Below are 14,714 nucleotides of genomic sequence, written 5' to 3'. Positions count from 1 at the left end.
AAAAATAGTGTGCCTATGTACTTTTAGGTTTATATAAAAATTGTTAGAGTCATTGCTCCAAAATTCTTTATATGTTCAATGGCAGAACTAGCAGAAAGAAAGAAAGTGTTATGACTAAGCCAGAGAATAATATACAGCTGTATTTTATCCAAATTGGAGATTGACTAGCAAGGTAATTTATAATGTGCAGAAAAACAAGGTGAATCCAGGTCACTGTCATCATTCAAAGATACCCTTTCGGAGAGATGAAGTTTGCAATTGGATTTGGGTCTGTAGGCAGCTAAGTCACAGGGGGTGATGCCATTGTATATCCAGATGGTCATCTACCCAGTTAGTGATCAAAGGTACAGGCAGAAAAAACTTTGTCTCTGGTTTAGGGAACTGCCAAACTGTAGTCAGGATATCAGGATATTAAGCCAAGAGAAAAGACTTCAGGTATAGAATGAGCCAGTAGCAGAGTCTTACCAGTATGTCAGAGAAATCCTGGTCTAAATTGGTTCAATAAAATTAGACATAGGGAGAGGCAGCAACTCAGTGAGGTTGTGTGTCAATTTGGGTTCCCCTAGGAGGAGACTGTGAGCCAGTGATTTAAATGCAAATAGTTTCTTCGGAAGATGAAGTGAATACTGAGCGGGGAAGTGGTGTCAGGGAAAGGAGGCAATGAACAAAGGGCCTGTTACCAAGACAACTCCAACTGTAGGCAACTGAAGCTCAATCCTGATTGGAAATTCTGGGATATGTAGAACCTGTCTCAGGTTTAGCCTGCTTAGGGGTGAAGGAGCTGGGGTATTTATATGCCAACATTCCTAACACTTCAGATCTCCTGTGTGTGTGGTTACTAGGGCTTCAGGAGCAGGAGAAAGTCACATGTATTAGATTCTCCAGAGAGGCAAAATCAGTAGGACGGACACACACACACACACACACACACACTATGAGGGATCCACTCACATCATTATGGAGTCTGAAAAGTCCCACAATCTGCTGTCTATGAGCTGGAGGCTCATAGACTGGTATACTTCCAGTCCAAACCAGAAGACCTGAGAACCAGGGGAGCCAATGGTGTTAAGTCCCAATGTGAATCTAAAGGCCCAAGAATCAGGGGATGATAGTGTAAGTTCTGGTCCAAATCTGAAGGCTTGACAACCAGATGTTTCAACGTCCAAGGGTAGGAGATGATGGATGTTCCAGCTCAAGCACAGAGAACACATTTGTCCTTCTTCCACTTTTTTGTTGTATTCAGGACCTGAACAGATTGGATGATGCCCACCCACATCGATGAGATGAGAGTTATCATCTTTGCTCAGTCTACTGATTTAAGTGCTAATCTCACCCAGAAACATCCACACAGACACACCCAGAAATAACATTTTACCAGCTATCTAGGTATCCTTTAGCCCAATCAAATTGGCACATAAATTAGTGGTCGTACCACAGGCAAAGAAATGAAGATCTTTGTAATTGGAAAGCTCATGCCCTGCCAGGATTGTCTGAAAGATTGGTAAGTTTGAGTCGGTAGGCAGACAGCCTCAGAGGAAACAACTAAATGGAGGAGGAAAAGGCAAGAGCTGAGAACCCACATGCTGGGAAACACTTCCCACCACTCCCTGTGTCCACCATCACCACGAACAACATAATAGGAGGGCAGGAGAAAGAGTCTATAATGTTTGTCACACTTAGTCTGGAATCTTACCTCAAAACATGGGAAATATGCATGCAAGCAACCTATAGATGGTTGAAGAACATCTAATTGATTTGAAAGGCTGACATTTCATTTTTCATTGAATGAGTCTTTGTAAAATTATCTCTAACTCTGGGAAATTCTCATTTTATGTATCTTTATTTCAGAATGAAAAATTTTGAAACCAATGATTTAGCATTTTCTCCAAAGGAAAATTTTGGAGACAATAGTGGACTTGCTACATACGTATCTAAAGCAATAGACCCATCCATCAGCTGGGAGGATATTAAATGGCTGAGGGGGCTGACATCATTGCCAATCGTTGCAAAAGGCATTTTGAGAGGTTTGTGTTTTTCTCATACTGTTCTCATGATTCTTTGTAGATATGATCATGATATTTTTAAGAGAAAATAACCAGGAAAAATTAATGTGGATATCTAAGGAGACATTCCATCTCTCAATTCTCCATATTGATGTTTGTGAGTAAATATTTCCTCATTCTTAGGTAATACACAGAAGACCTTGTCTCTCATGAAGTAAGAAGTTAACCTTTTTTAAAGTGTTGGGTTTCTGTTGCCTTATCTTGGAGCCATCACTAAATCATGGAGCTTGACAAGGTCTAGGCAAAACGTCTTGAGTTCATTGTTTTGGCTGAAAGCTACAACAAGCTGCTTCTAGACCAAGAAGAAACCCAAGGATGATATTATGACAGCCAGACCTCTTTCAAGAGCCTTTTCTATTTTTCTCTGTTCCTTGCAAGTACCAATGGCTAGGACTGATTTTTGAGTGTGGTGAATCCCACATGAAGAATGGTTGACTACAACATTAAAATATCAAGCCATGATTATTAAGAAAACTGACTGCTTCTCCAGTATCCACATGTATTCAAATCCCACAGGGAAGTACCAATGACTTGGATAATTTGGAGTATAAGTATAAATGTATTCTCCCACAGAAATGTTTTCCTGCCTTTGAAAACATTTTTTTTAGTTAATTATATAGAAAACTGCCAAAACCTTATTATTTAAATGTGAATGTTTAAGTAAGTGGCTCTGAGATGAGATATTCTATTAACTTATCTCAGGGTCAACAACAACTTCTTTTTTTTTTTTTTCAACAACTTCTAATCAAAACATTTTCATCAGATTTACTTGAATATGTGAGTCACATGGCCCCTATTTATAAAGCTGTAGACCTGCCCTTGGCTTTATCTATTTAATCTTAAGTGTGCAGAAATAAAGTTAATAAAAGTAAAAGAATGGGTCCAGCAAAGCTTTTAAATAGTGGAAATACATTTGAATCCAGACCTATCTTCATTTGTGCTTTTCAAAAATATTGTTACATTCTTTTCTGTTGATCATTGTACTAGTTCAAAATTTCTGTGGATTCCACTTCAAAGAATACTTCCTAGTGTTATAGACATCTTTAAACAACAGTTTCACTTACTTAACTGGCATACGTGTTGTCATCCATGATTGTTAGCACTACTTCCTATACCTACATTCAACTGTAGATACTATAGAATATTAACCCAAAGGTTCTGCCCCATTCATTCATGCATCTATTCAGTTACTCACTCACGAAGGCATTCATTTTGTAAATATGCATCATGATTATTGTGTGCTGAAGTTAAAAATGATAGTAATTTGAGGTCTTTGGCCAAGAGGAGAGCCCATTCTTGTAGGAGACAGACATAAAAACAAGAATTTGGGGGCAATAAGATGTTACAAGTGCTGAGATAGAAATCTATGCGGTATTAGGGTGGGGTTTCAAATAGGGCATGGACACTTATAAAAGCAGGTTAGGGAGTTTCATTTTAGAATGACAGATAATGTTTGAGTTTTGCCACAATATCAAAAGACTCAGACTGAAATAATAGCAAAATAAAGCAGTTCTGAGTAACAATTTATAAAACATATTTGAGAACCACTGAGATTCTTAATCAGGGAAGCAACCTCATCAGATTAGTATCTTAGAAAAATCCAGCATTGTTTCATGGACCTGATGGATGGAGGTGGCAAAATTGTGGTGAGGGGGACACTTAAGAAACTTGTTGCCTGGGCAAGAGATGATTGTGGCTGACCTCAGGAAACTGAGAAGGTGGAATTGAATTAGAAAATTAATGTAGTTCCAAGTATTTAATTCATTCTCATCACAAGTGTGGCCCAGGGCAAAGGGCTTAAAACACAAAGAAGAATGAAGTCTTAGTATAGTCCCATATTTGTCTAATAGAGAACATATATAAGAATGAGGTTATTTACATTTTAAACAAGCTTTTCAATTTAGGATTCCCAATATATATCATTTTCTCCAACTCTGTCCTCTAGGATATGATGTGTGTCTATTTAATTAGACTTTACTATCATGTGTTATGTTGAAAAATACTCTGGCTTCTAGAACTTCCTTTTGTGGTCATCTTACCTAGGACCACCACCCTCACCGTCACTTCTCTTTTCTTCTCATCCATGTGAATCATATCATTTCTTTCCACATATTTCATAATGTTTTACACATAGTAGATAGCCCAAATGTTTATTGGCTAAAATCCTCAGTGAAAACTATGAGTCTATATAATTAGAGAGACCTCAAAAAGGAAGAGAAAGAGAGATGGAGCATTTGGCATTTGAAAGGAAATAGCTTATTTACAAATGTACAGTTTACATTGTCTAGTTTCTCTGTGACTATTTGTTTCATTTATTTAACAAACAAGAATTGTCTCCATGACAACAACTGCATCAAGTAGTGCAAAAGCTCAATCTTGATGGGGGCGGGTGAACGGGGCAGTTCTGGGAAATCCAATTCTGTTTCACAGATCTTCTTCCAGAAGTCACATGGATAGACTGAGCATCATCCATCCTCTTTCGTTTTCTTTTGATGAAAAAGGTATAGATGATGTTTGCGGGAGCATGAATTCACATATGCTGGAAAGATCTCAGTGAAAATTCCCCCCCTTACCACCATTTTAAGAATTGCATCTTAATGAACGCAAATTGAAGTGCAAGATGTAATCTCTTGCTGTGGTTAAACTCTGCCCTTGGAAAACTTCAACACAAACTCTAAACATGTATTTGAGGCAGGATTTGGTCTTCACCAAAACTCATGCTAATAAACAAATGACTTTATGAGCAAAGGCATAATGCTTTTCAGAGTAGTTTTAAAATTAAAAACAAAAATTAAACTCTTCTGTGATATTTCCATAGTGGCTTTTTTGTTTCTCAAAACTGTAACTAGCTCTTTTCCTATACACATTTTTTTACAACACTCTCAAAGCTATTCAGAGTTTCTAGATTGTGCTCAAAACTGCTGCCATGCAACTAGGATTTAGTTACTAAATTCCTATGAGATAGCAGAGTCCTGAGTCAAAAACTCCATGGGCTTGAGGGTAAATCTTGAGTACTTAATTAAATATAAAAATAATATATCAAGAAGATAGCAAACAGTGCTATTCCCCATTGACTATTGCATTTGTCAATCAATTAATGTATTAACTGGCAAATTAACATACGTGGAATGCCATAGCAGTAAACGTTAAGGATTAATGAAAATACCAAAAATTCATGAACTTTTTGCAAAGCCAGAACATTTTCACCCTCCTATTAAGGCAACATTGTTTTTCTCTCTGGATTAAAATAAAATGTGAAACTTTGGACAAGGCTTCATAAGCAGTTAATGAAAGGGGTTCATATCTGGTCATAAATTATTCTTACTTTGCTTCTCCAGATACTCAGGATCTTATCTTCTGAGTAAACCATTCTATCATTTCCCCTTACATTCCCAGCACTGCCTAGAAGAACCTGGAAAACCACTTGAAATGATAGGAGATAACAAACTGTTACTTAAGCAGTGCTTACTTCAAATGAAAGGCTCTTTATAATCATAATCCTGACCAGGATGAAAATTTATTGTTATAAACAAAACTCAATCAGACTTGCCAAAGGCATCCAGCAAACGAATTTTCCTCCACTTACTCATCTGAGTTTATACTTCCTGCACCATCGGATGAAATTAATAGTAACAGTTAATATTTACCTGAGTGCTCAACATGTGTCAGGCACTTTCTAAACACTCATTCAACTACTTTAATTCACAAGCCAATCTTATGTGAATTACTATCCCTATTTTATGACTTAGGAACCCTGATGCACAGAGAGGTTAAGAAGCTTGCCATTTATGTAGCAGGCAAGTAGCAGATCCAAATTCAAATTCAGGTGGTCTAACTACTAACCCTAAGAAGTTAATCATTTTTTTTTTCATATTGTATAGGATCGGTTTGCTGATAATATTCAGTTTCTGAGAACATAGGTTGTAACTACATGTATTTTGATTTTTTTTTTTTTTTTTTACTTTTGATGTTTGGTATCATGCACACAATTAGATAACCAAAGCAAACCTCCCCAATTCCACATACACTTTACATTGTATTAAGGCCATATTTTTAAAGAACCATTTACCCAAACAGAGTGTAAATGATAATATATTGGGTTTCTGGTTCCAAATAATGGATGAGTAGATATGTACCCTCTCATCAAACCCATTAAGCCACTGAAAATAAAGTAGAGACATACAAAACTGCATAAGTCTTATGACAGCAGAGGAATGAAAGATAAAGGACACACACAACAGAGAAACTTCAAGAGATTTATGAGAGACACAAAATGTAAGGGAACGTGTTTGTAGGAGGAAATGCAAAGAAAACTCCCCCTCATGATAGGCCCAGAGGAAGCCCTGGAGGAGACAGGAGATTCTGTAATGATTGTCTGAGAGGCACCCAGGGTCTAGTCTGCAAGTGTGACAGAGATGGAAGATGAGAAGTGGAGAAGAAAGCCAGGAGATTCATGAGAGTTCTGCTTGTGAAGCTCTTACAGAAGCCAGCCATCCTGTCCTCCCTCATCGCTTGTGCAACAATGGGCCACTTGACGTGGTAGCTCCATCCTTTCTAAAGAAATGAATGAATGGCTGGAACAACCTATGGGTGGAAAACATTGACAATATGACATGATGCTGTTCTCGGCTCTGAGACTTAAGGAGCTCACAGTCCAGTAGCCCCTAGTTAACAGTCAAGTTCCGCTGTGCGCTCACATGATGTGTTCATTGTTATGAGTGGAGATTGGGTGGGCAAGTAAGTTCTCTGATCTTTTCTTATAAGGGCACCAATACCCTCATGAAAGCCCCACTCTCATGAACTCATCTAACTTTAATCGCTTTCCAAAAGCACCATCTCTAGATACTATCACGTTGGAGGTTAAGGTTTCAACATACAGACTTTGGAGGGATTCAAACATTCAGTCCATGAACCATGAGTTTAACATTTTCATGTACATATAGTTTTAGAAGAGAAATAATACTAGCATCATTTATTTAAATGGATATACTTAAAAACTAGCACTCAATAAAACACAGGTTCGAAAATGATGGTTTAGCATACAGTTTAAAAAAGGTCAGAATTACAGATTCTCTTATGAATCTTTTTTCATTATTCTTGGTCAGGTCTGCCCTTAATCTCCATTGCTGGATTTATGAATGTATACAATGTTTGGTATCCATTTGGTTACATTTCCTAAATATGTTTTTCACTACAATCTTAGGCCAACTATTTCTGAGTGTTAAATTTGAGTATCAGTGTCATTTGCCTGATTCTGTTAGCAAATGTGTTTTTATTGTGAGCATGCTGAAAACAATAGTTTGAAATATAAAATATAAAAAGTGTGCTGGGAATTGATTTGAGAGAATGTTAATCTATTTTAAAACTATATTTTCAGAAGTTGATATATTTTGAAGCATGATTAAAGACATAACATATAATTTTAATTTTTGTACATTTTCATATACTTCAATGGGTGAAATACATTTAATTATAGAAAAATACAACTTAAGATAATTATTGACGACATAACTTTGTATTAAAGAATATTTTTGGAATAGATTTGTTCCTTTCCTGTTACACTTAAGGTGCTTTCCACTGATGTATTCTTTTATGCTATGCAAATTGCAAAGGGGTAATTCTGCTAAACACTAAATGGTATTATCTCATTAATAATAATAAAAATGCTTAGTAGGAGTACTTCCTTGTGAGACTAAATAAATTTTAACTGCATATCAATTTACTATCTACTGAAAATTTTATGCCATCATTAAACTGTTGTCAATGCTAACACTTTGGTCAAGGAAACTATCACTACTATTCTAGACCTAACCCTTGGTGTATTCCTATGCTAAAGATTCTGAGCAAGGTATGAGGTCAGCCTCCCTTTGACTGGGACCTTTCAATTTCTAAACCCATGTCTTCTGTTAAATTGCCTTTTCATATACAATGGCTGTCTTTCTCTTTCTAGGTGATGATGCCAGGGAGGCAGTTAAACATGGTTTGGATGGGATCTTGGTGTCGAATCATGGGGCTCGACAACTTGATGGGGTGCCAGCCACCGTGAGTTTCAGCAAATGCTGAGATTTCCCTTTGGAGTTTTCATTTCTATCACAGTTTGGGGTATCTCTGTATTTACCTCTACCCTGTGTATTGTGTGTGTGTGAATACTCAAGGTAAAATATGTGTGAATATATGAGATCTTTGATTTTAAGTGTAGTGGCATAGAACTACCTAAATTTGATCATTAATTAGTCCAGTACAGTTATTTGTAAACTTTTAAAAGTCATCATTAAAAAATAAGTCATTTGTGGGCAGGGATTATCTTTGTATTCATAGGTACACTGAGAGGTACAATGTAAATTAGAGTATAAGAGAAATGGTTATGTCTTGAGAGTTAAGAGGAGCTAACAGATCCATTGTAATTATAAAAGACTTGGGTGGAGTTTGAGATCACTGGTATAAGAGGTCAGGAGGAAGGAAAGACTGAAATTTCCTCTGACTGTGGGAGTTGAACAGCTACAGAGAGAGGTTGGGTGGGTGGGGAAAGGAATAGAAATTCTACAGCCCAGGTGAGAGGAGGTCAGCTGCAAATGGGCTACTTTGCTTGAGCTGTGCATGACCTTGGCTGCATATTAAAATCACCTGGGGAACTTCAAAGACTCCTGATGCACAAGCTGCATAATACATCAATTTATCAGAATATCTGGGGACAGGGGACATAGGCACCAGTATTTTTTAAAGCTACCCACGAGATTCCAGTATGCATCTATGATTTTTTTTAATACACTGTACAAACTGTGCCAGGCAAATCAGAATCCAGAATGTAGACATAAAGTAAACCAGGGAGCCTGGGGTGGTTCAGTTGTTAAGCATCTGACTTTGGCTCAGGTCATGATCTCACGGATTCCTGAGTTTGAACCCCACTTCAGAAGAAAACGAACCCTGTTTGGGTGAACACGAGCCCCGCTTTGGGTGAGCCCCACTTCTCTCTCTCCCTCTATCTCTTTCTGTCCCTCATGGAATTCTCTCTCCCTTTTTCTCTGCCCATTACTCACTTGTGCCCTCTTTCTCAAATAAATAAATAAAAAATAAATAAATAAAGTAAACCAAATTGGCTTGAAAGCTGTGGGACTGAGTTAAAACTGTGAAGGAGAGCAGTTAGCCCCAAGAGGGCCAAAAGCATTTGACCCCTGTTATCAGAATCACTCAGTCATGGTTATTATATGGATGGCTTTAATTAGGATGACCAGTGAATTTACTCAAACAACTGGAAGTACAGCAGGAGAAATAATTTAATTAAGTAGTAATGGATTACTCTTCACTGAACTATCAGGTAGATTTAGATAAGTCCATAAACTAGTTGTGTGGGTCTTGGGACAGACTAAATGATGACAGGGGAATACTGGATGTCATCCATGTTTGTACTCCATTTTTCCTAAAGCATCAATGGTAGGAATGAACTCATCTTTGCACACTGTAGGATCACAGAGTCAAGAATCAAATCACAAAACTGGAAGTTTTCAGTCCTTTCTAATTCAGCTTTACTTATAGAGACCAGTCTTCTTAAATGTTGCCTGCAGGGAAAGGGAGGTGGAGAATGAAGACCCCCTCTGGGCAGGGAGGAGAAGCTGGTCACAGCTCAAGGCTCTTTTGCAGATTTATGCCTCTCTTGTGTATGAAGACATAGACTTAGTGTGCAGGCCAAATTAAGTTTGTTTTCTAAAAATAAAATCTAAATCTACTGAAATCAAATCTAACTAGATTTTAAGGGGAAAATATCTAAATGGTGTGGTTTATTTCCCTCTGGCTGAGGGGATATGGAAACTTATCTAAAAGGGCTTTTTGAGCTGTGGTCTCTGAGACTTTTAAAAAAAAACAATGACACTCCCCTTCACATGCTGTGTGCAAGAGAGGAGATGCTTGCTTGACTTTTGCCTCATACTTTAGAGCAAATTTAAGGCCCATGGTGGTGAGAGAAATGTGAGATTAGATTCAGCTTACACTGAAGATGTTTTTCCCTCAGTGTGTAGGTTTTGAGATGAAGAGCAAATAGTTACAAATTAAGTTTAGGCCAATGTCCTTACACTCAAGGTAATAATGTGGCCAACATCACTCTTGAAGAGGGGCACCTGGCTGGCTCAGTTGGTAGACAATGTGACTCTTGATCTTGCAGTCATTAATTCAAGCCATACATTGGCTGTAGAGCTCACTCAAAAAAAAAAAAAAAAAAAAAAAAAGAAAAGAAAGAAAAAAAAAGATTGCTCTTCCTCTTGAAGTAATTAGAGATCAAAATGACAGCATCAAATCAATTTTCAAAACCCATTGTACTGGAATATCTCAAACTGGGGTCCAAGAACAGATTCTCTGGAGTCTTTGAATTCTAGAAGCATTTTTTTCAATTTTTCATTTTTGTTTTGATGCTAACTGGACCTAAACTACCTTAAGCTTAAAAATATTCTTGGGTCGCCTATGTGGCTCAGTTGGTTGAGAGTCTAACACTTGATTTCAGCTCAGGTCTTGATCTCACAGCTGGGAGTTGGGCTCCACATACATATATATATATATATATATATATATATATATATGACACTCTTTTCTTGTGAAAATGTTCATCTACAAAAAATTTTCATAAAATAATATTTGGGTTGTTAAGTCAAGTGTTTCCAAAATTGAGTCCTTGAGCACGTTCTATGAGATCCAAGATATTTTTTTTTAAAGGGATCCATGTAATTCTACCTTTGAGATACGCTGATGTATCAGTTAGCCTTTGCCGTGTAACAAACCACTTGGAAAGTTACTGGCCAAAATTCAATAGCTGTTCCTTCATGTCACAATTTTGTAAGTTGGAAATTTGGGCTGAGATTGGCTAGGAGGTTTTTCTGGTCTCGGCTGGGCTCACTCATATGCACATGGTCAGCTGCTGGGTTGACTAGGACAGGCTGGGGTGGGGTGGCCTCAGTAGGGACAGCTCTGCATTGTCTCACATTAGATAGGTTGGTTCTCACAAGATGGCAGGTTTCCTAGAGGGTAATTGCAGACATGTAAGGCCTCTTCAGACTGAAGCTTAGAATAGACACATTGTAGCTTCTCTCTATTCTATTCTCTCTACATTCCATCGGTAAAAGTAAGTCACAAGGGTAATTCAGATGCAAGGGATGGGAAAATAGACTCTCCTATCCCCATGCCCACCGCCCCCCCCCCCCCCATGATGGGAGGAGTAGAAATGTCACATTGCAAGGAAATGAAGTTAGGGAGGAAAATAATTGCAGGCATTCTTGCTATAGTAAATAGTTAAACCTATAGGAACCAGTGATTTCCTAAACACACTTAGTAGAAACCCCACCCAGGGCTTCCTGGTATGATGTATGATGAGTGGAGTGGGGTAAAGGGTCAGAGGAATATTTCCAGACAGTAATGTGAACTCTGGCTCTTTTGTTTTTAACTAAATCAGCTCTGATTTTATATGCTTTGTCTGTGTTCAATTGCTTTGGTTTGAGACCTTTAAAGGGTTCCATGCCCCAAATGTCAGCCATCAAGAGTATATTGATGGATGCTGTGGGAAGATAGAAAGGTGAGAGCTCCCTGTGAGTAGAAGTTTTGTGGGACAGGGAACATCCTGGAAAAGTGTGACGTCGGCAAGAATGGGAAAAGGTTTCATTGCGAGTCACAACCTTGTGGGATTCTTTTTGCCTCCCTTAGACCGTCTGCATATTGGTTTGAATAAAGCAGGTCCTCAATAAAGTGTTTAGTAAGCCAGTGAATGGATGGATGAGTTAGCAAGTATATTGGGATTTTACCACATTTTCCCTTAGATTAATCCCACCAGAGGTGAGCCCACAATTAGTTGTCTAAAGAACCACTAAGGAAAGAAAAGCCAAAATGAATGGTCTCTGAGTTGTGTAATAAGCTGAAAAAAGGAAACATAACAGTCATAAAATAGTGGATTTGTCTACTGTATTTATTTATTTAATCCCCTCTGATCAGAATTATTCTCTGAAATATATACCCAGCAGAACTGTAGCTACTGAAAGAAAAAAGGGGGAAGACAGAAAAACTCAGCAGTGGATAGAACATCCTTGTCCACAGACACACAAAACACCAAGCTGGGTTCCGTTATACAGCCCAGAATTCACATTTTAAGTATCCTTATTAGTTTCCTTTTAGGCCAGGTTGGGCATTGGAAATAACGTAAACAGACTTGATTTGCGTGACTTTGAAAATGTGTATTGAACCCAAGCTAGCTAATATTTTTCTTTGGTTTTGGTTTCAAATGGGGAAATACGCTTAATTATAGCTTGCATCATCTTTTGGAAATTGTAGCATTTATATGTTGATGTAACTTGCCTGACTGTAAAAGGAGGACTATGTATAGGTAAAGGGGCATATGTAAATGGATCCAAAGCATGTTTGGCAAGGCAGAAAAGCCAAAAGGAAAAGGGGAAAATCACATTACCTGCCAAACACTTAGGGGCTGCATGCCAAAAGTTGCCTTCACTTCCTCCAAATGTGTAGCCGGGTTTGGTCTTCAGCCCTTTACATAAAACTCTATTTAAGTTTAGCCTCTAAAATTTCGGGGGAAAGTGGGAAAGGCTTTGAGTGATTTCAGTACAATTATGTCTAGGAAAACTGCACTTGAATACATGGTAGCTTCTTCAGCATACATTTTAGATGTGGATTGGGCTTAATTTTATACTTAAATATTTTGGAATAAATGTGGGTTATTTCTACAGATTTTGGCCTACAGGTCACCTTGTGAATTGTTTGCATTCTCAAGTGCAAAGATTTACATAAAAATAGACAACTGTATCAGCTATTAGCTACTAATTATATTGGCTATTAGCCAACTGTATTAGCTATTACCACATAATACTATGAGACAACAGATTCCAGACTCAGAGACTTAAATCTGCAGTCATTTATTCCCATGAAACTTTGTGTCAACTGGAAGGGGGCGGGGGCAGGCTGCTGATCTGGACTTGGTACTGGTTAGGTGGCTGTGCTCCAAATTTCATGTCCAGCTGGGCTTAGCTGGGCTAGCTTTGCTTCCTGAATTCCTGAATATCTATTCTGGGGCCCCAGGAAAGGGAAAGCATTGCCCAGGAGGTTCTCCTTTCATGGCAAGTGGCACATGTGCCAGAGAAAGTTGAAATGTATGAGGTCGTTTAAGGTCTATGTCCAGGAATGGCACTCTGCCACCTCTGCTCACATGTTATTGGCCAAAGTAAGTTGCAAGGCCAAGACCAATGTCAAGGAGCAAGCAAGTGCACTCTGTTTCCTTTAGAAGGAAACACTGCAAAGTTACCTTGGAAATGGAGTGGTTTCAGAGTGATGTGAAGGATCAGGAACAATATTGCCATCTACCAGATCAACCTCTATGAGTCTCTTGTGTTCTTTGGTGCTGATATAAGTCCATCATCAATTGCGAATCCAGATGAGGACCTTCAAGGTGCATGTGGTCTTGGTCCTTTTAAAGCAAAGAAGGGCACTGGGTGGCTCAGTTGGTTAAGCATCCGACTTCGGCTCAGGTCATGATCTCACGGTTCATGAGTTCGAGCCCCGTGTTGGGCTCTGTGCTGACAACTCGGAGCCTGGAGCCTGCTTGGGATTCTGTCTCCCTCTCTCTGTGCCCCTCCCCCACTTGCACTCTATCTCTCTTTCTCTCTCAAAAATAAATAAGCAGTAGAAAATAATAATAAAATAAATTAGTAAACAAACAAACAAACAAAAAACAAAGCAAGAAAAATATTTTCATGGAGATTTCCCTAATAGATGGCTAGATGCAAAATATATTGGATGAGGAAATCAGAGACTAGGTTTTTCATTAGTAGCCTTGCTTGCATTTATTTTTATGTACCACTGCTTCCACAGACAATTAAGTATTAATTTTAACAATTGTTTTTCAACAGGTAAATAATATACAGAATAATTTACATGATCAAGATATTTCATTTGTTTTTATACATTTTATAAAGCATAGCTATAAAAGGTCATTACATGTATTAAAATTATGCTTATATTTTATTAAATCATGGTCTTTAAATTTGAAAAAATTTGAAAAAAGTTCAATTTTGAAATAAAAATAAGCCACTCAACTGAAAATTTAGTTGGTTTTTACTTACTAACATTTGCACCCTACTCTTTCAGGAAGGAAAAATTTTAGTGTTGATTCCAAACCTGCTTAGCTTCTTTAACGCTAAATCCTGTCAGATGGTCAATGGCTGTGGAGATTGAGTTGGGTAACAACTTAACATGCATACCGTCACATTATTGACCACTTCTCCCTACAGATTGATGCCTTGCCAGAAATCGTGGAGGCTGTGGAAGGGAAGGTGGAAGTCTTCCTGGATGGGGGTGTTCGGAAAGGCACCGATGTCCTGAAAGCTCTAGCCCTTGGAGCCAAGGCTGTGTTTGTGGGGAGGCCAATCATTTGGGGCTTGGCATCCCAGGTAATTGGAGGATGAAGAAATAAATATATAAAACAGAACTACAGTGACATAAATGCATGAATTAAGTCAGACTGACTTACCCCAAAGATCTGTATCTTTTTACTTGCTTAGGGAGAGAAAGGTGTTCAAGACATCCTTGAGATCCTAAAGGAAGAATTCCGATTGGCCATGGCTCTGAGTGGTAAGACTGGCCATTCTCCTTTTCAACTTTCGTTTCTTCTTA

General features: G+C 38.1%; 1 protein-coding gene across 1 annotated transcript in view; it reads left to right on the top strand.

Moving 5' to 3' along the window:
• HAO1 (hydroxyacid oxidase 1) overlaps positions 1-14,714 on the top strand; it is a 46,185-nt gene that overhangs the window by 29,584 nt on the left and 1,887 nt on the right. The window contains exons 4-7 of the mRNA XM_047853971.1: positions 1,849-2,024; positions 8,014-8,105; positions 14,333-14,491; positions 14,603-14,672. Coding sequence (XP_047709927.1) covers positions 1,849-2,024; positions 8,014-8,105; positions 14,333-14,491; positions 14,603-14,672 — 497 coding nt within the window. The remainder of the gene's footprint in view (positions 1-1,848; positions 2,025-8,013; positions 8,106-14,332; positions 14,492-14,602; positions 14,673-14,714) is intronic.

Source organism: Prionailurus viverrinus, chromosome A3 (assembly GCF_022837055.1).
Source record: "Prionailurus viverrinus isolate Anna chromosome A3, UM_Priviv_1.0, whole genome shotgun sequence".
In the NCBI taxonomy this organism is placed as follows: domain Eukaryota; kingdom Metazoa; phylum Chordata; class Mammalia; order Carnivora; family Felidae; genus Prionailurus; species Prionailurus viverrinus.
The sequence above is the reverse complement of the archived record's forward strand: the minus strand, read 5'-3'. Positions and strand labels throughout refer to the sequence as shown.